Source organism: Meleagris gallopavo, chromosome 7 (assembly GCF_000146605.3).
Source record: "Meleagris gallopavo isolate NT-WF06-2002-E0010 breed Aviagen turkey brand Nicholas breeding stock chromosome 7, Turkey_5.1, whole genome shotgun sequence".
NCBI classification, from domain to species: domain Eukaryota; kingdom Metazoa; phylum Chordata; class Aves; order Galliformes; family Phasianidae; genus Meleagris; species Meleagris gallopavo.
Window position 1 is genome coordinate 9,789,048 of NC_015017.2, and position 25,523 is coordinate 9,814,570.

The following is a 25,523-nucleotide window of genomic DNA, read 5'->3' on the forward strand; positions in this document are numbered from 1 at the left end:
ATATAAGCAGACAAAAAGTCACATTTTAAGCACATAACAAGCCCCTGCTATGTACTGTGGGGCTGTTAAAAGGTTGTCACATAACAAAGCAAAATAAATTACTTTAACATAGGTAAAACATACATTTTTCCCTAACTTCATCTTGTTAAAATACTCCATTTTTGAAGAGAAGTAAATAACTCAAAGCAGCACCTTTTTCACAGTAAGAAATATGGTTGAGCACTTGCCACAGAGTATAACTCCACAAATACAAATCACCATATATATCACAAAATAATAAGAGGGAGGAAAGAAATTACACTGCTAATAATGGAAACTTAAACAGTTTCATGAACAAAAATCATATACCGAAGAGCTAAGAACTGCCCTTGTTGGAAAAGTAACCCACAGATGCACTTAACTTGGAAAGTTGAACAAGAAAGAAAATAACTATGGAATGAATATACACAGAACTATCTCACGAATTAATTATATGAATTACATTATGTCTGTTTTACATAAATATCAGAACATTTACAAATATGCAAAAAGCAGTTAAGTAGTACCACAGATTATGTTAAATTCTCCCTTAGAAGGTTTTATTGTTTAGCTATTTGTAAATATCAAGTATTACAATGAAACAACTGACCCTAAGCTTCACAACAGGCAGCTGCTAGCTGGTATGTTGATGATCTCAGCCACACTGGAAGGACTGGACAAGAAAATCAGAACAGGTACACTAAAGCTGCCCAAAGTGCTTAATAGTGAATGCTCCACACTGCCTGTAAAGAGAGAGAACATACAGATCAAAAAAAAGCAAAATAAGCCACTGAAGTAGAATAAGAACAACCTATTAGAAAAATACAAGTTTGCTGAAAGAACACAGCAGGAAATAATGTGAGACAAAACATACCATCTGCAACTGGCTATGTTAATATAAAATTAACAAGTATGGTTTTGGTGGAGTTCAACCTACCCCTGTAAGGAGCAAGAGAACATGCTACAGTTGGGGACAAACCTTTCGTTAATTGTGTGTGAGGACAACTTCTGTGTTATTCATGCTTCTGAGACAGAAGGAACTTAAAACAAAAGCTTTACCTTAATTACACTACATGTACCAATGAAAAAAAACTTACTGGACTGAAAACATACTTTATTTTTTGTTGTTGTTGTTCCAGATGGAATGCCCTAAGTGCACAGGTTGACATAATATAAAATTACTATACTTTTTCCAAAATGATTACACTAAGACTTCCATTTTAAAAGATAACTTAGGTATAAATATGCATACATATATACAACTATATGCTTATATAAACATACGGATATTTATGTACATTATATGCACGCTTAAAACACATTCTAGCTTACTACTGCAAAGAAAAATGCTACTGCAAAGAAGTGCTCTAAGTTCAATTAAATTTACAGAACCATCAGTATCTGAGGCTGAGGTGTTAGCATCCTGCACCAAGATAACCAGAAGGTGTATGTCCACAAATACTAGTTCTATTACATACCAAATGAATGCCCTAAATTCTGTTCTCACACTGGAAGATCTTTCTTTGGTTTTTGAGTTAGAGGAAATGCAATTATCTGCAATATCCAAGTGAACAACGTTTGATGTTTCTAAAAACATTTTCTTACAGTAAATATAAGATCTCATTGAAAAGCTATTGAAATGATTGTAGAGAGTAAAGAACAAAGCGGTGACAAAAACCAAACACACAAATCTGAAAACCAAATTATGTTCTGCTATTGACAGGTTCTTGATTCAAAAGCCAGCAAACATCACGTTCAGGAAAAAAAAATAAACCAACAAAACAAACAAAAACCCCTACGTTCCTACTTTTGTACCCTTCTATGAATTTCTACAAGATTTCCTGAAGGGTGAGCTTAAAATTAATTAATACCAAGGCTCTGTGCTCCATTCCAGTGTCCAGCATTTTCAGTTTCCAACAATGGGATTAGGGAAGACCAGCTGGCTATCAGCTAAAACTGTGAGGATGGACACAGAGGTGAAGTAGATTAATTTATGTCCCCTTACAGTACACTTTCAAGTTCAATAAAAGAGGAAGCCTCCTAAGGCCCTAAAACATGTCCCACAGGAAGACACCATATCATTACATACTTTCAATGTTGGCCAAAATATTCCACTGGATAAAAATCATAGGGGCAGCAAAGATACATCCCCTATAAAGTTCACAACAGTTGGAAAAAAAATGACTGAGAAGAAATAAAAGCATGAAATAAATTAACAAAACCTATTCTCCTATCCACTCCCACATGGCACAACTTTTTTCTATCTTCACTCAGTTTTTGTAGATGGTAACAATCAGCTCCCTGTGCCTCATGAGTTTGCCTTAGAATAATTTTCCCTGGTCTGGAACCAGAATTTCAGTCTTCCCTTACTGATGCTGCTGTTACCATAGACTACACAGATCTCCCAAAGACAATTCCATATCTGCCCTCTAGATGCAATCAAGCACTGAACCCCTTATTACAAGAGATAATACAAGATTTACAGAGAGAAAAGATGATCAAGAGGAGACTACTAGTATACTATATTCAAACTCAATATTGGTATTAAATACCAAATTTAGATCCAATTATCATTTACTTTCAGAAATTGGGCAGTTTTATTCTCGTTTTAAGAGCATTCCAAATTCTGTACCAAAAAAGTGACATTGGGAAAATACTATGTAAATATTATTTGTCACAATAGAGAAAACAAAGAACAAATTGGAGCACCACCAGACCTGAAGCTCTGTTAACTGTTAAATAAATGCTTTACAAGACGAATGAACAGAGTTCTTATACATTCACAACAGCAATGGAAACACTGGCTCAGAAGCGCATGACTTTCTTCCTTGGTAAATATTTCATAGGCTTTGGTTGTTCACCTTTGTGGCTTCATTTAAAATATGACTGCAGTGCACACTCTCTCAAGCTACATTTGAAAGTACTATGTTAACAGTGCCAAAACTATCCAGACAGTGTCTGTTAGCCACTCTCACCATGTGACTTAAAGCTCCTAGCAGGAATAATATTAAAGCATCTGTTTAATCCTAACAGAATTCCTATTGCACTGGAGACAACAAATTACTTTCAATGCAATACCTGTATTTTAGAACGTGCCACCTCTTACAAGGCCACTACTAATTATTTTTCAAGCAGCAAAGATACATTTGATGGTATATTTTACCAAGAATGCAGTCAGCAGGCAGTATTTTTCTGCAGCTGTGAAGCAGGTGGTAATGATATAATCACTCAATACACAACAGCCTGCTCTCAACATTTGCTCTTTTTTTCCAATCTCTGTTGAGTGTCCAGCCACAGAGATAGACAACACCAGCTGATACATGCATAGCATATTCAAAACTATGTGAAAAGTTAAAGTGAACGGAGAATTGTGTTCCAGAACTATTAGTCACTAAATATAGTTAAAAGCCAAACAAAAAATTAAGAATTGACATGATCCTGTAATAAATAAACTCATCAGAATTCTGCCAGTCACTATAAGGTTCCAAAGATATTTGTGAAGCTGTCTGAAACCTTAGAACTTAGTTTCAGTTATAGTCTCTAATAGAAAAATTCAGAGAAAACAGATGAGATTGAGCAACAAATACAATGAAGGAATGGACAGGATTAGCTGCTCCAAGCTTAATCAAGCTTCAGTCTGCACTGCTAACACAAGTACTTGCTCCACCCTATTCCAAACTTCCAGTGTAAGTACAAGAGCTTGTACAATTGCCTGACAAACTGGTCTGAGTAATTAACACAAGTTTAAGCTAGTGCATTCTGTGCAGTGGGAATGAATAATCATATTTAATAATATCAGTTCCCTGACCTGTTTTAACACACTGCCACACAAAAACTTGTACCAGCACAGGAAATGGGTGATATGGAAAAAAGATTGAGTTCCTGGGTTACACCAGCTTCAGCTGTGTGTGAAATTACTGCTAAAGCTGTGAAAAGAGACATATATAACACTGCATCACAAGATAAATGAGTACGAGCTCATTTCCTACGCCACGGTAACTGTTCAAACACACTTTACCACACACAGACATACCCTATGGTCAATTAACATGTCATCACTTACTACTAAGTAAACTACTTTGCTATAAGGAAAAGCCCTGGTACCGTGCTAGTTACTATGCAAGAGAAAGAGCTATCTCATGTTACAGATGTGTCTTGCAATTTACTTCACACTACCTTGCTCCTTAGGGCTAGGAGAAACAGTAAGTCAAGTAGCAAGTAAAAAGCTTCCTTCTGTGTTTGATACAGTAAGGATGCATTTGTTTTTTATTCTGAGAGTACTGATACCGATCTTTTCTTTGTTTTAGTGTCTTAATATGATGAGAAAATGGAATGTAAACTGAATATTATAGTCACTATTATGCCCACTTTCCTTAAGTGTTTAAGTGTATGAATTACTCAGGATTACTACTCCTGATTTCATATCCAGCCTATATTTTCTTTTTTAAGTTGGAGTAATTACATTTTATTTCCAGGCAACTCTTAATGTTACAGCCCCCTCTACTGGCTATTTTAGTAGATACTGTTACACAGTAGTCTGGAAAAAGATTCTTCTCAAGAGAAACCTAAAACAATACAGGTGCGAGGATTGGAATAGTCCCTATTCATTGTTATTTGTAGCTGGAGCAAGTATATTCACTGAAGAAATACTGCTGTATCAAGTAAATCTACTAAGACATTTAATCTCTCCTTATGATGTGAGACCTAGGCTAGATTCAATTTCACAACTTTTGGTAACATCCTTAGTGCTGTTCCAAAAGTTGTGCCTCCTGTTTTATTACGCTGGCCCACAACATCAGAGGTAGATGTGGTCTGGCAGTAAGGGCTGGACCTTCCCACCAATATTACATTTTATTGCTGTGTGACAGATGACAGCAAAGGGGCAGTCTGACATGGTGCCTGACACAGAAGAGTATATGAAGCAAAGATAAATTACTGAATTCCTCCTCTTGGAAAAAAAATGGCACCAACACTCATTGATGCTTTGCTGAACATTTAATGGATGTGAGCACAGTGAGAAGTAGGCAGTGCATTTCAGCAAAGGCAACAGCTAATTATCTCTGCTGGTGCAGAATTTTTACATGTGACACACATGCTCTCATCCATCACTAGAAAAAAAAGATAACTAACTGTCATAGAACTATAGAATGGGTTGGAAGGTACCACAAAGATTACCTAGTCCCAGCTAGTTTCCTGCCACAGGCAGGGCTGTCAATCTCTAAATCAGGTACAATATCATGTTGGCCAGGTTCTTATCCAACCTGGTTTTGAACATCTCCAGGGAAGAGGCATTCATAACTTCCCTCAGCAGCCTGTTCCAGCATCTCATCTTTCTTTCAGTGGAAAATTTCACTCTCACATCTAATCTAAATTCCCCTTATTTTAGCTTAAAGCCATTCTCTTATGTCCCTTCACTACCTACTCCTTTCTGCGCATAAGCTCTCTTCAAGTTCTGGGAAGTTGCAATGATGTTTCCCCTGAGCCTTCTCTTAATGAAGTTGAACAAGCCCAGCTCCCCCAGCCTGTCCTCACAGGTGAGGTGCTCCAGCCCTCTGATCACCTTTCATGGCTCTCCTCTGGTCCCACCACAAAAGCTCCACATCCTTGTCATGTCTGAGGTGCCAGACCTGGATGCAGTACTCCAGATGGAGCCTCCTAAGCAGAGAGGGACAGTCCCTTGTCCTGGTGGCCTCTTCTCTTTCAGTGCAAGCCAGGATGCAGTTGGTCCTCTGGGTCACGAGCACACACTATTGGCTCACGTTATGTGTTTAATTTACCAGAACCCCCAATCCGTTCTGATGATGCTACCCTTACAGGAGTTCTCCAGAGTGTATTCATGCTTGGGATTGCCCTGACCCAAGTGCAACACAATACATTTGCCCCTGCTTAACCTCATTAGGTTTACATGGACTGTTTTCAGGCTCACTCAGGTCCCCCCGGATAGCATCTCTTCCTTCTGTTGAACTAAACAACTCCCTCAGCTTGGTGCTTTCTGCAGACTTGCTGAGGGTGCACTTGATCCATCATCTATGTCAAGATGGAACCCTGGGGGAAACCACCCAAAGTTGGCCTCCACCTGGACACAGAGCCATTGACCACATCACTCCTGCTGTGACCTGCCAACCAATTCTTATCCAAAAAATAGTCCACTCTTCTAACACATCTCTCTTCCATTAGAGAGATGAAGATGTTGTGTAGGACCATGTCAAAGGCCTTGCAGAAATCCAGGTATACAACACCAGTTGCCATTTCTTTGCCCACTAGTGCAGTCACTCCATTGTAGAAGGCTTTGGTCAGCCACAATCTGCCCTTGGTGAAACTGTACTGGCTGTCTCAGATCACTCCCTTGCCTTAACATGTCTTCCAGGAGGATGCGTTCAATGATCTTTTCAGGCACAAAGGTGAGGCTCACTTCTGTAGCTCTACATCTTCCTTTTTCCCTTTCTTAGAAGTGGGAGTAGCGTTTCCCTTTTTCCAGTCACCAGGAACTTAACCTGACAGTCATGATTTTTCAGATATGATGGAGAGCAGCTAGGCAATCACACCAGCCAGCTCCTTCAGGACTCTGGGATGCATGTCATTTCTCCCCATAGACTAATACACATTCAGTCGCATGAGATGGTCTCAGACTTGCTTTTCTCTTGACAATTGCTACCCCAGCCTCAATTTACTGGTTCAAGGATACAAGGCTCAGGAACGTGAGATAAATGACAAGTGTGGCTGCCAGTGAAGACTGAGACAAAGAACTCAGTGAGTACCTCAGCCTTTTCTATACATGTTGTAGCAAGATAGTGACTACATTAAAAAAATAGTGCTTAGTAGCTGAAAATTTGCTCTATTGAATAGTAATGCTGTGGTCCTTGTATCTGTTGCAGTTTCCATGGAAATAAGTTACAGAGCAACCTATGTAATTTAGGCAAAAGTTTTTCAAACTGACACTCAAGCAAAACCTTGTATGAGGTGATAGAGAAAAATAACTTTTTAGAATGCCCATTCAGAATCAGAATTGCACAGAGAAGACACCTGAGGTGATCAATCTAAACAGTATTCCATCCTGTTCTAAAACTCCAGCTTGCCATGACACAAGGTGCTTGCTTAATGCTGTAAGCAATGACTTCAGTTTCTCAAGATAAAGAGACAAAGAATTCATAACAATAATTTTCTCTCAAAATATACCTTCATTTGCAGTTCTCTAATTCAAGTATCACAATAACTAGTCTTTTTTTTTTTAATTTCCACAAGCAGTTTTCAAAAAAAAAAAAAAAAAAGAGTAATCTCTATGCCTTCTCTGTAAGAAAGCCTCACGCGAAAGAAAAAAAAAAAATCACTTTCTCTGAAGCATTACCATTTTCTTTAATTATTAATCCATTAATAAAAGACTCTGATCCTTTCCCCTCTTCCTGACCCCCTTCCGAAGACTACCATGCTTACTTTAACTTGCTTAGTTTGACTCACAGGTGCAGGCATGGCTATAGCATTCTGGGCAAAAGGCTGGTGAGGGGTTGCTTGAACTCCATGATCAGAAAATGGCTGGAATAAAGAAGAAAAACAAACAAACAAACAAACAAACAAAAAAAACAAAAAAAACAAACAGAAGTGAGCAGAAAAACATATATTTTTTTATTCCTGAAAAAATTCCACACTAATTTAGACCCCTTAATACTTCAAACTGTGGTCTAACATAAACATGCAAACCATAAACAACTGTTCAGAAACTGAAAACTCAATATTTAAACTTAACTTTGATACAGCGAGGAAGACTTAAGTAAATATAATTTATTTAGATCATTGTCAGGTCTTCATCTCTAAGCTACTTTACTTAAGTAAGTGCCAGAAAGCACTTTTGCAGTACAAATCTAATTCACTCAGCTCTAACTGGAACCTAGTTTAAGTGTGTAATAATGTTGGGAATTCTGTTTCAGACTATTTACACTTAAGTAACACAAAGGCCTCTCTTCAAATTATACATTGTCTTCTGCAATTCCACATAATGCTTCTTTTAAAACTAGCAAATGATACACCTGTGAACTAAGAGCACGAAATCCAAATATTCCTTAACTAATTTCATGTTTTTCTGCTTATTGTTCCTATACTCTAAATTTCTCTCTATATAAATTAATAACTGTTTGATTATATCTGATTTATGAAATACAGGAGGTAAAACAATGACAGTAGGATTCATGATTATACATTTAATACTGACATTTATGCATTTTATAAAGGGAAAAAAACCCCAATAACCAAAGCCTTGTTTTATTCACAAAGAATTTTTGAAATTATGTGTATCACGATTTCTCACCAAAGATGTATGGAGTATCAGTTTTGGGACTTTTCTCTTGTAGCAATAAAATTATCTTCAACTTAAAAAAAAAAATACTTGATTACTGCCCTAATTTACCATTTTCTCTGATATCCCTGTTAAGGAGAACTGAATTAACAAAGCAGAAGAATAGCAATTATTTGTAACACATCTTCAATTTTTTAAAATAAGACTTTCTGTAGCCAATTATTGTCATTTTTCATACCCAACCATAGCCTTATTGTACGTAAGCAACATCTTGAAATTAGAACAGCTATGGATACCAAAAGCAAGAAAAGCATAGCAAGGAAGAGCAGAAGAAACTGAGGTCACTCAACTACTCTTAATTCACCCCAGTCTCCAGAATATTCAGGAACTAGCCTATATTTATATGGAAAAAGTATGTAACAAAATTGACATTCTTTGAGTAGATTAATTCACCATTGTGATGGACTCCTGTTTTGTTTTTATTTTCAAATAAAATGGTTTGACTATCCTTTATACTGCTGTCTGTCAGACACCCTGTGACCCTCTAAGGTACTCCAGAATTAAGGCATCCTCCTAGAAAATGGAAGAGATACTCTAACCATAAGACAATTCAAACCAACTAGCACAGCAGCAGCGGGAAACTAGAGAAACAGTTGACCCAAGTGCTCTGAACTATCTGTGCTAAAACTTAAGTGTGTTTTTCAACTGCAGATAAATGCTATGATTAAGAATAAAATTGTTCATAGAAATACCTCAGGAACTGCAGCTTCCACTAGAAGGAAAGGAGAAGGTACACAACCACCTTCTTGAGCAATCCCTACTGGCTGATAAATAACTTCAGATGGGTGCAGATAAAACAACGAAGGTGAAGAGGTTGGAGACTGAAATAAAACACAATGCTTCCATAAATCATTTAACTCTTGCACTTTTTCTAGCAAGTCTTGTTTTACTGTCATTTTTGCTACATATAAACAAGTTAAAAGTCAAAACTTTGAATGAAAGTGTCAAATTTAGCTTTGCTAATCTAAGGAAACTAGCTGATGGGAGTACTTAGTGAAGTTGGATAGCAGTAAAAAATAAAGACGTCCTTTAACCTCTTCTTAAAAAGTTTTTCATATTTCATTTAGATTTTCAAGAACATTGTTGGAAAAATCCTAATCTGTATAGAACAGACACTGTCAAAATCATATACTACAGTTCATAGAACCATAAAATGGCTTAGGTTGGAAGGGACCTCAAGGATCATTGAGCTCCAATGCAGGCAGGGCCACCAGCCTCCATATGTAAAACTAGACCAGTTGTAATTCTCTTGCAAAGCGTTAAGTAAAAAAAATATTTTCTCTTAAAATATGAACCACAATAATTTGAATGTTTAAGTTTACCCATGTCTATGCACTGAAAGCACTAAACCACCAGCACATCTTTGTCTTAGTCAGCTAGCTATCTGAACAGACCTTGCATTTTCTCTCTTTACACTAAGAGAGCAGATTCCCAGAAGAATCAGTCAGTCTGTTATCCTGAAAGAGCTAAGCCTGAAGTCTAAGTGCAGGACTGCCTGATCCCATTGTTCAAGAGAAGTACCCTACCCTTTGTTGGCAGCAGGTGCTACCAAAAAGGGATCCAAAATTTAGAACAATATAACTTATAATTGATGGACATCAAACCTAACAATTTGGCACTTAGATTTCCAAGCAGTCAATTGATACTCACAGTGGAAGTGACCATAATAAGAACACGACTGGCCAGTACTAAAGTTATAAAGACACATTTTAATAGTTCAACAGTCTGGTTATTCTTTCAGCTTTAAATTCTAAATTCCCTCAGCGACAAGGTTTCCATATTAAAAGACTCTGCTATACAGACCAGAAAATTGTGAAGTATATCCCCCACAAAATATCACATTCTTTCTCCTACTTCAAGGGCCTGGATCTAATTTTGCCATACTTGCACACCTACCAGCTTCTACTACCACTAAACTAGTAAAATGTCAGTTGTTACCAGGTAATGAGCTAGTTAATATTCATTTCTCCTATCAGGCATAACGTAGTAGTTTAGACTCACTTCTGAAAGTCTCTTTGATAAAGTAATAAAAACCCCTTGCCATAGGAAGAAAGGAAGATGCCTTCCTTAAAAGAAGTTTACACTTTTGTTTCAATAAGTTCTACATTTTGTCTTCTGTTCTACCAGTGTTGCAGATAAATTGATAAAATATAGCTATTTATTTCAACAGTGCTGCAATTAGTAATTTTTGCATTTGATTTGCAGACAAACTTAAAAGCAATTTGATAAGCACACCCTACCTTTAAACTAACTGGAAACTAAGGGTAAAATGCTAGAACTACAAACGGTGTTTACCTGTGAAACAGACCACTGCCACTGACTTGGAAGACACTGCGTTGGTGCCTAAATTCAAGGACACAAAAAAGATATTACTTACATAATTAAAAACGTACGTGAAGACATACACCTTCCTCACGTATTAAAACCAAAAACATCCCAAATCTTCATTCCAATCTTACTAAAAGGAACAAGTATGATTTACATAAACCCTCAATTCAAGAATTTTGTCTACTACCACTCAGTGGGGCATCTCATAATAATGAATAATGAAGCATCTAAGAAATGTGACTACTTAAAAAAAGACACCCAATACAGTTAACTTTCCAGTATACAGGACAAATTGCCTAAGCTCAGCAGTGGGCTGCCAAACTGATTAAGGGACTGCAGAATAGACATATCAGGATAACAACTGAAATGGCTTCGCTAAGCCTTAAAAAGGATAAAGGAGTCATGATGTAATTATTACTGGCTACAAGTACGTATTGGGAGAGTATAAATATGAGTAAGTCAGACTCAAAGGTGTTCAGAGCACAAGAGTTGACAAACATCTATTAGAACTTTGATAATTCTCAATACACAAAAAGAAGAATAAAAAAAATACAAAACAAAAGCCCCTAAGCCTTTCACCAGGAGAAAGATCATCTACTGGAAGAGGCTGTCCAGATAGGATGTAAAATCTCTCTTGTTGGAGTCTTGCAAAATTGAACTGGACAAATTTTGGAGATCCTCCACCTAACCAGTACTGCTCTGAGCAGGAACTTGGCTTAGAACAATTAAAAAGTCCTTACGAATGATACTAAGCCGGTTTTCTAGCAACCAAGAAGATACCAATTTATTCAATTTCCATATAACTAAATAGGAAGGTAGAAACTGTACTCTATGGGGAGGGGGAGAAAAAAAGTCTTCAATGAAATTGGAATCTGTTTTACAGAATTTTTTCTTATTTTTCGAGAATAAACAGTGCTGAGATTGTGCTGCAAACAAAACTGCACAGCTGACTGGAAAGAATACTGCTGCTTTGAAACTCATTTGCAAACACATACCTGATAATGGCAGGTAGGAGGCTGATAAACTGGTTGCGTTACCACCACAGGTGAGCTGGAAACAGTGCGTGACTTGAAAAGACAAAGAAGTTACAAGTCAATGCAGCAATTTCATCATTTGTCGCTTCTGTTAAGACCCAATCTTAAATACTACATGCAGAATTGTATCTCTTACTCTTTAAAAAAAATGGACTGACCATATTTTAACCTTCATTTAGATTCTTCAAGATCATTACTTGCAAGGGGGCCTACATTACAGATGAAGCAAAAACTTGTCTTGTTATCATAGTAAGAAGTGCTTACTGAAATTAGTTAAGCTCACCCATTATATCCTGACTATACATACATTCCTGTAATAATTTTAGACAACATAAATTATCAATGATCTACTCCTATCCCCTCATAGTCCCACTCCTATCTTCCATTTTCCAAGTCCTTTCCTTACACCAGCCCCAGCACACATCTGGTTGGGCAGTGATTCACTTTAAGGAACTGAACTAGCTGGAAACTTGCTTTTCTTTTTTGTAGGATCAGAAAAGCATCAGTGAAAGAAAAGCGTCAATCTCCCCATACCCATTACAGCCAGTAATTAATCTACTGCATTCTTCCTCCTAAAATAAGCAGCTGCATAATCTCAGACAGACAGAAGGAAAAAAAAGGAGTATGGATGGAACAGTGCATAAAATTAATTCAGTTTTAGCATTGAGTTCTCCCTTTCAAGATGTTGGCCACTGCAGCTAGGAACACCTCACTCATGGAGCAATAATAAATGAAGCCAACCAAGGATCATAAGCACCAACAAATCCCCAGTAACAAAACTTCTGGAGCAATGACCACACTGATTCTGAATGAATTCTGCCCCGTTCAGTCACATCAAAGCAAAGCCCTCGCACATAAGAACAATAAACTTAAGTAACATATTTTTAATCTGAATACAAGAAGGAAACCATTTAAATACCAAAGATAAGGTGTAGCTGGAGAAACTGGAAGTAGAAGACACTTGGAAACTCTGCATTCACCACCTCAGTAAAACATATATAGAAAAAAATCGATTACTTACTGGCCACGGCTGTTGAACAGAAGCAACTTCAGGAGTATGAAAATAAGCCACTCCATTATGGTAAATATAAGGATATCCACTTGAAGTTGTTAAGTACATTGTACCACCTTCTGGTATCACATTAGAACCTGAAATTATTTTTTAAGATGAGTTACTTAACAGTATTTGTTGATCAATGCAAAAGCCAGAAAGAAGAAGGAAAGATCATTTCTGATCTTCAGAAACCCAAAACATTCAAAGGAAAGAACATGGGAAAGAGCGTGTCTTGTGCCACCTCAACTCCCTCTCAAACAAAGAATGACAGGCTGATGCTGGGGTAGATGGGAAGGGGTATAGAAGATAACATGCATATTGATTACTAAACACAGACAACTCCAATTACCAGCAAATATTTTTTTTTTATAATCTTCAAATGTCCAAAGGTAACTTCACATTGTGGGAGATTTTCATTGGTAACCTCCACATACTCATATTTAGCTGAAACAGGATCCAAGCACTAAAAACAACAGAAGGATTTCATTATAAAATACAACCTGATTTCTCAAAGCACAAAAATTGTGTGATGGCGCATTTCCTGACAAAAGTAAGAACAGATATCCAGATGTCAGCAACAAAGGACACTTCTCAGCAATGTTACCACTACTGCACAGGCTACAATGTTCTAATCTCAAAGCACAGTTCCAACTGTCCAGCTCTCTAACAGATACTGACAGTAAGCTTTGTTCAAATAAGGAGACTTCCATTCCTAAGCAGAGGTTGCTTATCTTCCTCAATCACTGCTTTTGGGATCACCTGGAGTCTGCTCCTGTCTGCATTTTGTGGGTAGGTAGAAAGAACATCATGTAAAAGACAAGTTTTGGTATGAATTATACACGATGCAAAGGAAAAAAAAAAGTGAAGGAAAAATTACTCCATAACCAAAATGGAAATGTTGAAATCACATTTAACATGCAAAACAAATAAATCAGAAAAAACACAAGATGGAGAGCATCATCCCTTGCGCCTTCCTTGCAAAGGTAACTGCATCGGAAAACACCCTTTTATGAACAGATGCTGAGTGGACTGCCAGAATGATAAATGGAGCCCAAAAAGGACTATGATTCAAACTGCCTTCATAGATGCTAGGAGTTTGACTGACCCCTTGAAAAACCCGAGGATGCTTGTTTTCAACAAAACTGAAATATTATCCATTGAATGTCATATGCTAAGTGATTCTTAAGAGAGTTAAACAGATGTGAGAAGAATCAGAGACTGCCTGAATTCCATTAAGCAACCTAGAAAAGCATTCTTGTTATCTCAAATGAAGAAACCAAGAGAATTCACTCATCAACTATTCTATCCACTTTGCCAAGTACAGAGCTCTTAGTGGAGAAAAAAAACATCTTACTAACTGAAAGAAAAGTTTCTCTATCAAACCCAAATTCACTGCAACAGAAAAATAGAAGAACTTGGAGGAGACAGAGCTAATCTGAAGCTTAGGAGATCCAATCACAACTTTACTGCAGGTACTTGAACTTCTTGAGATATGTAAGCATTTTCAACTATAATCTGTGACTATTTTAAATCAGACACCTGTATTTGGGACCATCCTGAAGTATACACGAAAACAAAATCACCTACTTACAACAAGCGATGGATGCACTTTGCACTCCATTTAGGTAACTGCTCAACTGAACCAAGAGAAACTCAGTGCCTTGACTAGAACACGATCTAATCTTACATCAGATTTGCATGGCCTTAACTGTAAGATTACTAATCATCCCAACATGGTCAAAGCTCTTCACAGAAAAGGTCCTGCGATAACAGCAGAGATGGAAATTGCCCTGCTGAACAGTAGGGGAAGACAGCAGCTCAGTTAGTTGGGCTGGAAAAGACTGATAAATGAGAGTATCAAAGGAATGATCTTTTAAATTCTGCTAACTAACACAGAGCTACAGTGACACTGTGTGTCTAGATTTTATGGCTTAACAAGCCTCCAAATGATCGAACTATATTCATGACTAAGGTGAGTGGGTTGAGCATGACAGGAGATAAACTCAAATTAGATCCCAGAATGCGTATCTAGATGCCAACTGGATCTTCTAACAGTCTGATCATAGGCACACTGGGCAAAAACATCAGGAGAATTAAGTGATACGAGTCCAGCAATGCACTTGAGAATGTTCACATGAAAGACAAAAAGGGAAACAAAGCACTGCAAACTAACAGACCAAACAACAACAACAACAAAAAAGAAGAAAAAAACACCAACTCCAACCAACGAAAAAAACAAACATAAAGCCCCAATCGAACATGTAACCCCTTGATGATGGCTGAGCAAAGATCACACAACTATTTCCTAAGCAAAGAAACAACATAGCAGGAATGAAGAAATTCCACATTCATTTAGGGCAAATCCTACTCTACACAGTTAAGAGGGAGAGTGATATACTTATGCATACAGGAGTACAAATTTCCTTTCGAGTGGAAGTATGTCTGCAGCAACAGTAGTAGTGTGCATATGAAAGTACGTGCATATGAATTATCTCAATAGAAGGACAACAAAAACTAAGAAAACTTCAGAATTAAAACTAAAATTCCACAGAATTGACCTCAAACAGAAAAGGTTCAAATGCGTGTGTTCCCCCACTCCCCGCCAAAAGGTACCATAAGACAAACAGTGAAGTACAAAATTACACTTCATTCGCTTCTGCATTTCTAAAGTAACATATTTTACTTCTCTGATTTTATTGACATTACTGAGGAATAACAAAATAACATGTCTGGCTATATAAAAAAGCTGGCAGTTCTTATCTTCAAAGTTAGTGGTTTACACCTTTTGCAATTTATTATGGAAACAAAACAGTGCCTAGCAGAAGGCAACGGTACGTTATCTAGAAGGAAGCCTGTAAAACGGAAAGATCACCCCCACAGAACTTCTTAACAGCATACTTGCCCAAAGTAACAAATAGTCACCTGACAAAGGCAGCTGACCAATAGTTCTCTCTTGTATGTTTTCAGCTTAAATAGTTCTCCGCCCGAGAAGGAACCCTCAGCAACCCTGCCTTTATTTTAAAGCAAAAAAACGCCAAGAATTCAACGGAGATTGCAAACATCCACTCGTTATGGTTCCTACTGAACAAAGCAAGGTGTAGTGGTTCTGATGGATTTTGCTACTAACTAGTAATAACCCAGAGAACCAGGAAAACCTGCTGAATGATTTGTGAGGGCAGTGTTTAGATTTGAGGTCCTGCACCGTAACTAGGAGAAGATTCCATTCCCCTTGTCCCTACATAAATAATCATTCCAAGATGGTAAACAATATATTAAAGAGGAGAAAAAAGTTCTGAAGATCAATCCTGAACATACCAAATCTGGACTTCTCCACTGGTACGTATTTACTCCGTGTTCTGTCTACAGCATTAATGCAACGTATGATCAGGCATATCTTGGTTAAAAATGAGATGTGCAATTACATCTATTACAGACAAGTGTGAGTGAATATACATACGAGGAATTCGTGTTTGCTGTTTTCTTATTGCTGGTCCAATATTCAACTTCTTATCCTTGTAATTAAGTTTTTTAGCCTAGAATTTAAAAAAAGTATTCAGTATTCATAATTTTTTTTTTTAACATAGATCAAGGCATTTAAAACAAAGAACAACAAACAGAGCCACTGCTTCTTATTTAGAATGCATCTCAATAAAACAAGAAACACATTAGTTCCTTTTTTAACCTGATCTTAGACTTCACGTACTTAAAAGCAATCATTACTTATTTCAAGTACTCCTTATTTATCATAGAGACATTAACAGATACCTATCATTCTCAGATTTTTGTTTGTTCAACTCTTCTCCTCAGTCATGTTTCTACTATTTGAATAGAAGTGAACATATTTAGAAATGGACAATTTTAAGTGTAAAGATTAAACTTATTTTTTTCATAATTACAACACTGTTTTACTAAAGATGAGAACAAGTCAATAAAAAGAACCAGAGCATAAGGACTGAAGGTAATAAAAAGCTCAAATTTTATGTGAGACCTGGAAGTGCCTTGAACTTTATATTTTGTTAACCTGGATATAAGGAAGGTAAAGTAAATAATAAAAATCCAAAAATAGATATCCTAGTAAGATTAAATCATAACAGAATAGCTAAAAAATAAAAATAAAAAAAATGCTAAGTACCAACAAGTTATATAGTCTTCTGATTCCTACTCAGTCCTAAATGCTACCCTACTACACCACGATGTTTTCAGTGTCAGGTGTAATTTCTCCAGTAATTATTTATTAAAGAAGAATATAGAAATACTTTGAAATCACACTGAAAAGATGGACAACAGTTACAAATAAAAACCAAAATATTCTCTTTATTTGAGCCCTTCTTTGTGAAACATGTGAGCACTTCATAATAACTACATAATACAAAGTCTGACCTATATATTTGAACTTAAATAGAAGCTAAACTACTCTTTTAGATTTGGGTCTTCATAAACAAATACTAACTACTGCAAATATACCAACTAAACCTATTTAAAACTAACCAACTCCCAGAAAAAACTATTGTCAGTTTCAGTCCAACTGCATTCTATCACAGACAATAGAAGATGACTCTTCCCAACATATTTATTTAATTTCTGTGATCCATCAGAATTCAGGCTGCTTTTTTAAATATGACTTTCTCAGTTAAAGGAAGTATCTAATCTGTGTGGATTTCTTCAAAGCATTTCATATGGCATTGCATGAAAAATTACATATGATACTACAAAAAATGAAGATTAATAGGAGAAGCTGTGACTACTTTAAAATAAAATAAAAATTGTGAAGAGGTACATTAGATGTAGTAGTACAGGATTGAAAGAGGCCCCTCAAGAAATTCCCCACAGTCTGTTCTTCAGATGCAATTTAATACTTTTGAGGAATGAAAAATACTGAGAAAAAAAATCTGAAGATATTATTGATGACCAAGAAGTAAGACGTTTATAAATGAGAAGAAATTCAATAGTATAAAATATAAAATAATTTACATTATAATAAATTATTAAAACTGGGAAATCATCCACTGAAATAGCCTAAAAAAGGCTTAGATCTTAACTGATCTAAAGATGAATGAGGCTACGTGATGCAGAAGAAAAATACAATCTAATTGCAGAATGTCTGATGTGAAGTATTTCCTGCAGACAAAAAAGGTAGTGGTATCTCACTATGTGAGACCAATAAGACTTGGCATGGAAAAGCCCTTCAGTTACATTCTGGGCGATGTTCACAATGGTACCTTGGTATTCTATATCATGGAAATAAAACAAAATCCATGAGAGAAGGGAAAAAACAAACAAACAAAAAACCCCCAGTGTTTCTGTCTGCGTACTCCTCTGGTTCCATGTGATATTTGTTTTAAAAATACCCAAAATTTCTTTTTAAATGCCCCAGTTTTTATTTTGAATTTTAACACGTCAACATTCAGAGACTCAGTATTCTGGTATCTTATCTTGTTTTATATTTGGCCAAAGACATTTTGCAAGCCTGCATACTGTCTTCTGTTTTCCCTCCACCTGTGTCTGCTAATATTTCTACATATATGAATAGATCCCCACCAACTGATTTATCCAATATATGTCAACCAGAATATGGAGCACATATTTTCAAGTAAGAGCTGAAAAGCTAATAACCACCTAACAGTCAATCCTGTCTCAAGGGAGGCTGTAGAGGGAACATCAAGATGGTAACTTAGCTAAGTGGAAAAGCAACCACTTTGTAACGTTAAATGAACTTCACTGTTTAAGACCTCTAATAAATTTATTCCTGAGAAGAGTTATAACCGCTGATGATCAAACATGTCAGAATAAAATAAAGCAGTTATCTTTTCCAACTCTCCACAAGATCTTAACAATGGATTTTCTGGTAAAGCAAATGAAAGCAACTGTGAAGGATAGAGTAATCAGCATGCATCAGAAGAACAGACTGTACGGAGCACATGTAGCGTAAGAAAGTAAATGCTTTATGTCACAGCAAAGCATTCTAATATCAAGTGACAGCTCACTTCCCTAGATTCAGAATATTTCTATATAAATCTTGTGTGCATAGAATGGCCCAGGTTAGAAGGGACCTTAAAGATCATTTAGTTCCAATCCCCTGCTATGGGCAGGGCTGCCAATCACTAGATCAGGCTGCCCAGGGCCCCATCCAACCTAGCCTTGAATGCCTCCAGAGATAGGGCATCCACAGCTCCTCTGGGTAACCTGCTCCAACACCTCACCACCCTCTTAGTAAAAGAACTCCTAATATCTAATCTAAATTTGCCCTCTTCTAGTTTAAAGCCACTCCCCCTTGTCCTATCACTTTCAGACTGTGTAAAAAGTCAGTTCCCCTCCCGCTTAAGCTCCCTTAAAGTACTGGAAGGTCACACTGAGGTCTCCCCAGAGCTATCTCTCCTCCAACCTAAGTAAGCCCAGCTCCCTCAGCTTTTCCTCATTAGGAGGTATCTTAGATCTCTATCTCTCTAAATATTTTCTCAGCTACATTATATGAAGACAAAATGACCAATCTTAACAGACCTATCAATCCACGCAGGCCAGCGGAAGAGGATCAGAAAATCAGAGATACTTTATGTCCACTGTGAAATAAATTATTTAAAAGGAAATCATAACAGGGAATATTACTCACCTCTTGTAGTATCTTCTGTGCATCTTCTTGAGTTTCAAAAGTAATGAAACCATACCTAAATAAAAAGAGAGCTAAGTCTCTGAAGATCATTATCACGATCACATATTGCACATTAATACTTTACATATAATAATGATGTCAGAAGGGAAATTATAGGGGAAAAAAAAAATCAGTTGCAGAAATAGAGACTGTAGTAACAACTGTAATTTTAATTTGTTAGTAATCCCTGTGGTAGTCTACTTTCTAATCTATTTAGATACACAGTAATACATTATTGTTTCCATGCAGTAAATGAGTAGTTCACCTAAACAGCTAAGCAAAACCTGCTGGACTACTGGTGTTACATGGTGAATGTATGTAGATAGTTCTTATCTATAAAAGAAAGAAATTTTGTTCTGGATCTCTCAATTGTTAGGAGTGCCCAAGATGAGATGCACTCCTAACTTTTTAAAAATTATTATACAGCCTTCTCAGCATAGCTCCCATTATGCCAGTGAAAACTTTGAATGCTCCACATCTCCCTAAGCACTACGCAGTACATTAAATTGAGTTCTCAGACAAAGCAGCAAAACACAGATGTGGTTTACCTGGGAATTATTCTTGTCACTCTTGACACAACTAACAATAAACAACAGTTTTGTGGCAGACTCAAGGATAAAGTACTCTCACATTTCATGACATAATACATCTCTTTCACTCTATCTCTCAACTGTTGCAACAAATCAAACAGGCTTTCTATAAAGAACTCCTACTACACCATAACACATCAATATTCCCACAAAAATCTGTCACTGAACCAAGTACTGACTGCGCAAACCAAGTGCCTGATCACACAATTCAAGTACAGAACAATATGTACATGTAAGATAATTGCTTTGTCTTATTTTACAAAAAGAACTGCAACTTTCTGAATTGTAACAGCTTTTCTTAATCTTGTAATAGTTTTGAATACATCATTTCTTAGGTTCACAGCTCATTCTCAAGGCCAAACTTCAAAAAAATACTAAGGAAGCGTGAAAGTTTCCATCGTTCTAGACAGCCTATTAAAATTTGCAGTACAAAATATGTTTTGTGAGCCTCTCCATGTTCATGTGAATACAGAGATACTGCTAAACCTAAGGGCTCTTGCTAGACTGCCTTCTCTAATCAAATTTGGAAACATTTCCAAAACCAAGGGCACAAGGTAGCTCCTTCATTTGGGATCTTACCTATACACAGACATTACATTCTACACGCTATCTGGACAATAATCTAATTAGACATAGTCAATCTTAATTAGACAAAGAATCTTAAAATGAATCTCTTAAACTATTTGTCAGCCACAAGCAATAAAGCTTGTGCTTGGATTTGAGTAGAAATCCCAAACATAACTGAAACATTCTTATCCAACATGTTTACTTTCTATATGGAGGTGTGGCAATTTAAGTGTCAAATACTTCTCATAACTGAGTAAAAAGATACGGTATATATACCATATGTGGTATGCTCCATACTACAACCTTTGGCTCAGTCTGTCATTTGCACATCTATGTAAGCTAGGGACTAAACTAAGATTAGGAGTTTTGGACACCAAATCTCATCTCTACTGAGCTTCCTGCTAAGAAGAAAACTTCTCAGTGAAGACCTTTACAGGTAGATATAGATTCACATGGATATTCCTTTTTGCCCCAGCCTTCTTTCCACCTTTGTGCTGCAGCACAGTTCCCCACTTTACTGACTTCACTGTCCATCACCCCTTGGGTTTAAAACTGGACAGTAAAGTTATTGTTTAATCTTCTTCCAGATTTCTCTCTCCTCTCATTACTGACATCTTGTCCTAGCCTCACTTTACTGCAGTCATGATTCTTTCTCAGATTTGCCTGTGTTCCTATTTCAAAAATCTTCACAAACTAATCTCTACTCTCGCCCTGCGTTCCAGCACAATCAGGCTCATCTCACCTATTCCTCAGGATTTTTTCCCCATGCTGACTCACAACAATAAAAAATTATGTATTCTTAATATATAATCCCCAAGAAGGCATTTTAATTCATGTTTTAATTCACATGACAACAATTAAGCAAGTTGCAAAGGCATTTACGTAGCTAAATGTTAGAGAACAAAAGAAGATTTTTGCATACGTGGAATATCTAAGACACAGTACTAATAATGTTCTGAACAAAGAAAAAACTAATAAAATTCACTACAGTCTGACAATTTTCAGTTACATTTTCAATTTCCACAACATGCTTAATCTACTATACCAACCCCTTCGATATTCCAGCTCTGTCATTTACTATCTTCACCTCTCTTACACAGCCATACTGAGCAAAAAACTTCCTCAGGTCATTTTCATTAGTCTAATAAATTAAATCAAGAGGAAAAAAAAAGAAGAAGAAAAGCTGATTTGTATAGTTATTGTCAATGAGTACATATGATAAGACTTCTAATGGATACACTTTGGATAAAAGTTATTACAAACTATTACCCCATATTAAAAAAACAAATGAATGAGCACAGACATGTGCCTCAAAACAAGACAACAGCATTACTGTTTAACTGTTGTATTTCCATATTCAGTGGTAACATTGGAAAACCACTACAACATTAAAATGTTTTTACACAATAACAGTCCCTTTACAAATATATTCACTGAAGCCAGATAACAATCTGATTTTTTTTTTAAACTTATCAGAGCACTGTTGACTGCACTGTTCTCAGACTTGAGAGCAGAAGAATACGTAGGCCTTCAAATGTATACATACATGTCTGCACTTGTCTGTACATGTATACTTACATATACACACACATGAAGACATGTATATCACACACACACAGGCACAACATGGGAAAACCCTGCCATAAATTAAATAAAAAAGGTGCTTTTAATGGAGAATGCTCTAAATCCAGACTGAGGAAACTGTTTCTTTCTAACCAGAGTGCACATGTAGGAGGACAATTTCCTAACAAATGCACACTCGAGCAACGTGAGCACTTGTCTCTCTTCTCTGAATTAGCTTTCTTTAATCCTCTAAACATAAACCAAATACAATATCCTCAACACCGTATTTCAGAATTTCTTGTCCTGCACTGATCTGTACATTCGGGCTATTTCTGTACTTGTCCACATTTTTTCATTATTTTAGATACACAAGAAGTACTGTACCTTTAAATGAAAAACTTTTGCTGCTTTAAAAAGTATATATACAGTTTAGCAGAAAATCCCTTTTGCACATTAAGAGCTTACCTGAGTTTGAAAAGTAAAAAAATTTGAAAAGAAAAACTAAAACTCTAATTCTAGTAACATTCATAAATGGAAAGAATACGAAGCTAACATTTCCTGAATAACTCCGCCCTCAACACACATTTTATGAAAAGAACACAATTTACTTGTTGCAATCTTCAAGTTCAGGGAGCACTCACGGTACAAGACTTAGCTCCTCATTTCTCCAAGTGTTCTGGCATTACAACACTACAAAATACAGCCACACTGTAGAAGTGTGGGGAGCAGAAACAGACAAGAGTGCTCTGAACAGGCAGGAAATAGACTTCACTGGGTGTAGCAAAACTGGACAGATCTGTATGATAGGAACGACATTGCAACAAAGATGTGATGACAGAAGGACTAACACGATAGAAAGGTGCTCTAAAGGAAGGGAAGAAGTTTGCTCACCCGTATCAGAAGATTCTAGGTTCGCAGGAGAAAGTTTCACCAAGGAGGGATCTCCAGAAAGAGATCCTTCCCCAGTGGCAGTCAGACAGGTGCTTCACCCCTTCCAGTCACACAGCTGAACTGCCTTCACCTGTGCTTCTAGGGCTGACCAGGTCCCTTCCCCAGGTGCTCAATCAATGGTTCAGGTGTGACTCAACAGTTCCCATACAACTGGGTAATTAAGTCTTCCCCTTGGAAATCACCTGCACCAGATCCTGAACAACTACTCACCACTGAAAGGTTAAAGTATTACTAAACGTTACCCCAAACCATCCTCCTGAACAGATCACCATACTTTACACCTGAAGAGAAATGTGAAGTTCTGTTTATATAGGAAAACAATTCCAGCCAAACAAATGATAAGATATGCTCATAGAACTGTTTTATATAAGCTGAAGCATTCTCACATTCTTACATAATGAACAGCAAATAACAGGTAATAAAGACTGATGGTAAGATTTGTCTTTTCCTTCAAACTTAAAATTTCTGGGAGAGCATTCCCTTTCTGGAGAATGTTTCTTGTAAGCTCTGCATCTTATGAGCAGATGCTCACGACATTGAGAAAAAGAATGTGATAAACGATAGAATAGCTGAAGACAAAAATACATTAAGCAACACTTGAAGAGTTCTTAAGACTGCCATCAGTGCAGAAAGTTATACTGGACACCTAATGGATGGTAAGGATGTATACACACATGACAGTAGGCTTCAAAAGCCAAAGATATAGAGTGTTAAAAGACAGTAAGATAAAAAGCCAAAGGTTCACAGTGCAGTTTGCAAATATCTGGACAAACATGGTATCTGTAATTTTGGAAGAAACACCCCTAGGACTTATATTTTCCTGCTCCTGACAGGACAAGGCACTTGTGAGACTCTCAAGAAAGCCTAATGTTAAGCCTACACAATGTCAAAGAGAAATGGCATCGACCACTAAAGAAAGACCTCTTCAGACTGAATCAAAAAGGTACCAACCATAACTTCTCTTAATGAATTCTTTCTCTAAATTTAGGAGATTTTCCCTCCTACAAGTAAGAATCACTACTATGGTGACAGACCACATGGAAGTGCAAAAGCTAAGAGCTAAAATCTGTACTGCAAATTGCCCAGAAAATCTTTCATATTCCTTTTTGCTTTTAAGAAAAAATTACTGCGGTAGGTGAAGAACACGCATACTGTAGCTCCATCTTTGTGGGAATGGAAAAAAAAGCACGGGAGGAGCTGAAGCTACCCATGGCTGCTGTGTTTGCAGCATATATGACCGAGCTTGCAATTAAATGTTACACTTAATTAAAATGTTACTAAATGTTATGCTTAAGTAAAAATCCATACATTCTTACTAAGAAATCTGCTTATTAAAAAAAGCCACCTTCTTCGAACAATAAAAAAAAATGTGGAAACCAGCATGTCAAAAGTTTCTAGCTTCTTGCTAGATGAAGAAGTTTATGCAACTTTGTAGCACAGTGATGTAAATCAAGGCTTAAACATTATTTTCCGCTGTTCATTTGAAGACTGCAGTGAAAGGCACCACCTGAACAAACACATCATTAGTCTTACACTTCTACTGAGCTTTATAGCTATAAAATACCAATTAGTAGTAAAATGAGGAAAGAAAATACCTTAAAATCAATTCCTCCTACAAAGATGCGATTTGGAGTAACTGTTCCAAACCTTGGTGCACCGGTTGGGTTATTTAATGGCACTGGTGACACAGCGTTGGGAGACGAAGGTAAAGATTCTGTTTGTGTCTCATTTGCAGTCTGCTGATTAGGAAAAAAAAAAAAACAAAACAAAACCAAAAACCAAACTTTTCAAAGATTGCCTGTATCTCACACAGTATAGGCTGTAAAATGAAATAGCTCTGAACAGAAAACATATACAGAATTTTTGGTGGGTAAATGCTGAATAATGAGTATGTGTATTTTTATTAAAAACAAGCTCAAGTTCAAGCAATTCTGTAACACCTTGAACAAGCAGCTACAGACCGACGTTTCACCTACATTCCAACATCTTTTTGAATTAAGCATTCTAGGCCTAGTTTCCAAATGTTTTTCCCTTTGGGTTTGCACAGCACTCTCTGTACCAATGTCTGCAGTGTGTGACTACGGCTCTTTTAGTAGTATCAGCAAATCTTCGTGTTGGTGTTGAACAAACCTACGGTCAGTCACATCAGACCTGCGATGAACCCCACCTCCCAGCAAACATCCCCTCTTTTTATCACTTCTATCCTGCAACACCGAGAAGCAGACATCCGTCCCTCCGGCTATTTGTGGCTGCAACCATCTCCAAAACAGAAGCCTCAGCTGCGTTTGAAGACCCACGGGGGCCGTGTTTTAACGCAACACTCCGCACCGTAGCACAGGGGAAGCGGGCAGGTGGCACAGAGCCCCAGCCCTTTCGCCGAGAAGAGCCGAGGGGCTGTTACCGCCGTGACAGTGCCGCAGGCAGG

The 25,523-nt window shown here is 37.0% G+C and overlaps 1 protein-coding gene across 1 annotated transcript in view; it reads right to left on the reverse strand.

Moving 5' to 3' along the window:
• Positions 1-24,885, reverse strand: part of BOLL (boule homolog, RNA binding protein) — a gene marked incomplete at its 5' end in the record, with an annotated part of 30,129 nt that extends 5,244 nt beyond the window's left edge. Inside the window, 10 exons of the mRNA XM_019616975.1 lie at positions 629-761; positions 7,450-7,548; positions 9,058-9,186; positions 10,661-10,708; positions 11,689-11,760; positions 12,749-12,876; positions 16,239-16,314; positions 19,389-19,443; positions 21,634-21,725; positions 24,694-24,885. Coding sequence (XP_019472520.1) covers positions 738-761; positions 7,450-7,548; positions 9,058-9,186; positions 10,661-10,708; positions 11,689-11,760; positions 12,749-12,876; positions 16,239-16,314; positions 19,389-19,443; positions 21,634-21,725; positions 24,694-24,885 — 915 coding nt within the window. The remainder of the gene's footprint in view (positions 1-628; positions 762-7,449; positions 7,549-9,057; positions 9,187-10,660; positions 10,709-11,688; positions 11,761-12,748; positions 12,877-16,238; positions 16,315-19,388; positions 19,444-21,633; positions 21,726-24,693) is intronic.
• Between the last annotated feature and the right edge of the window lie 638 nt (positions 24,886-25,523).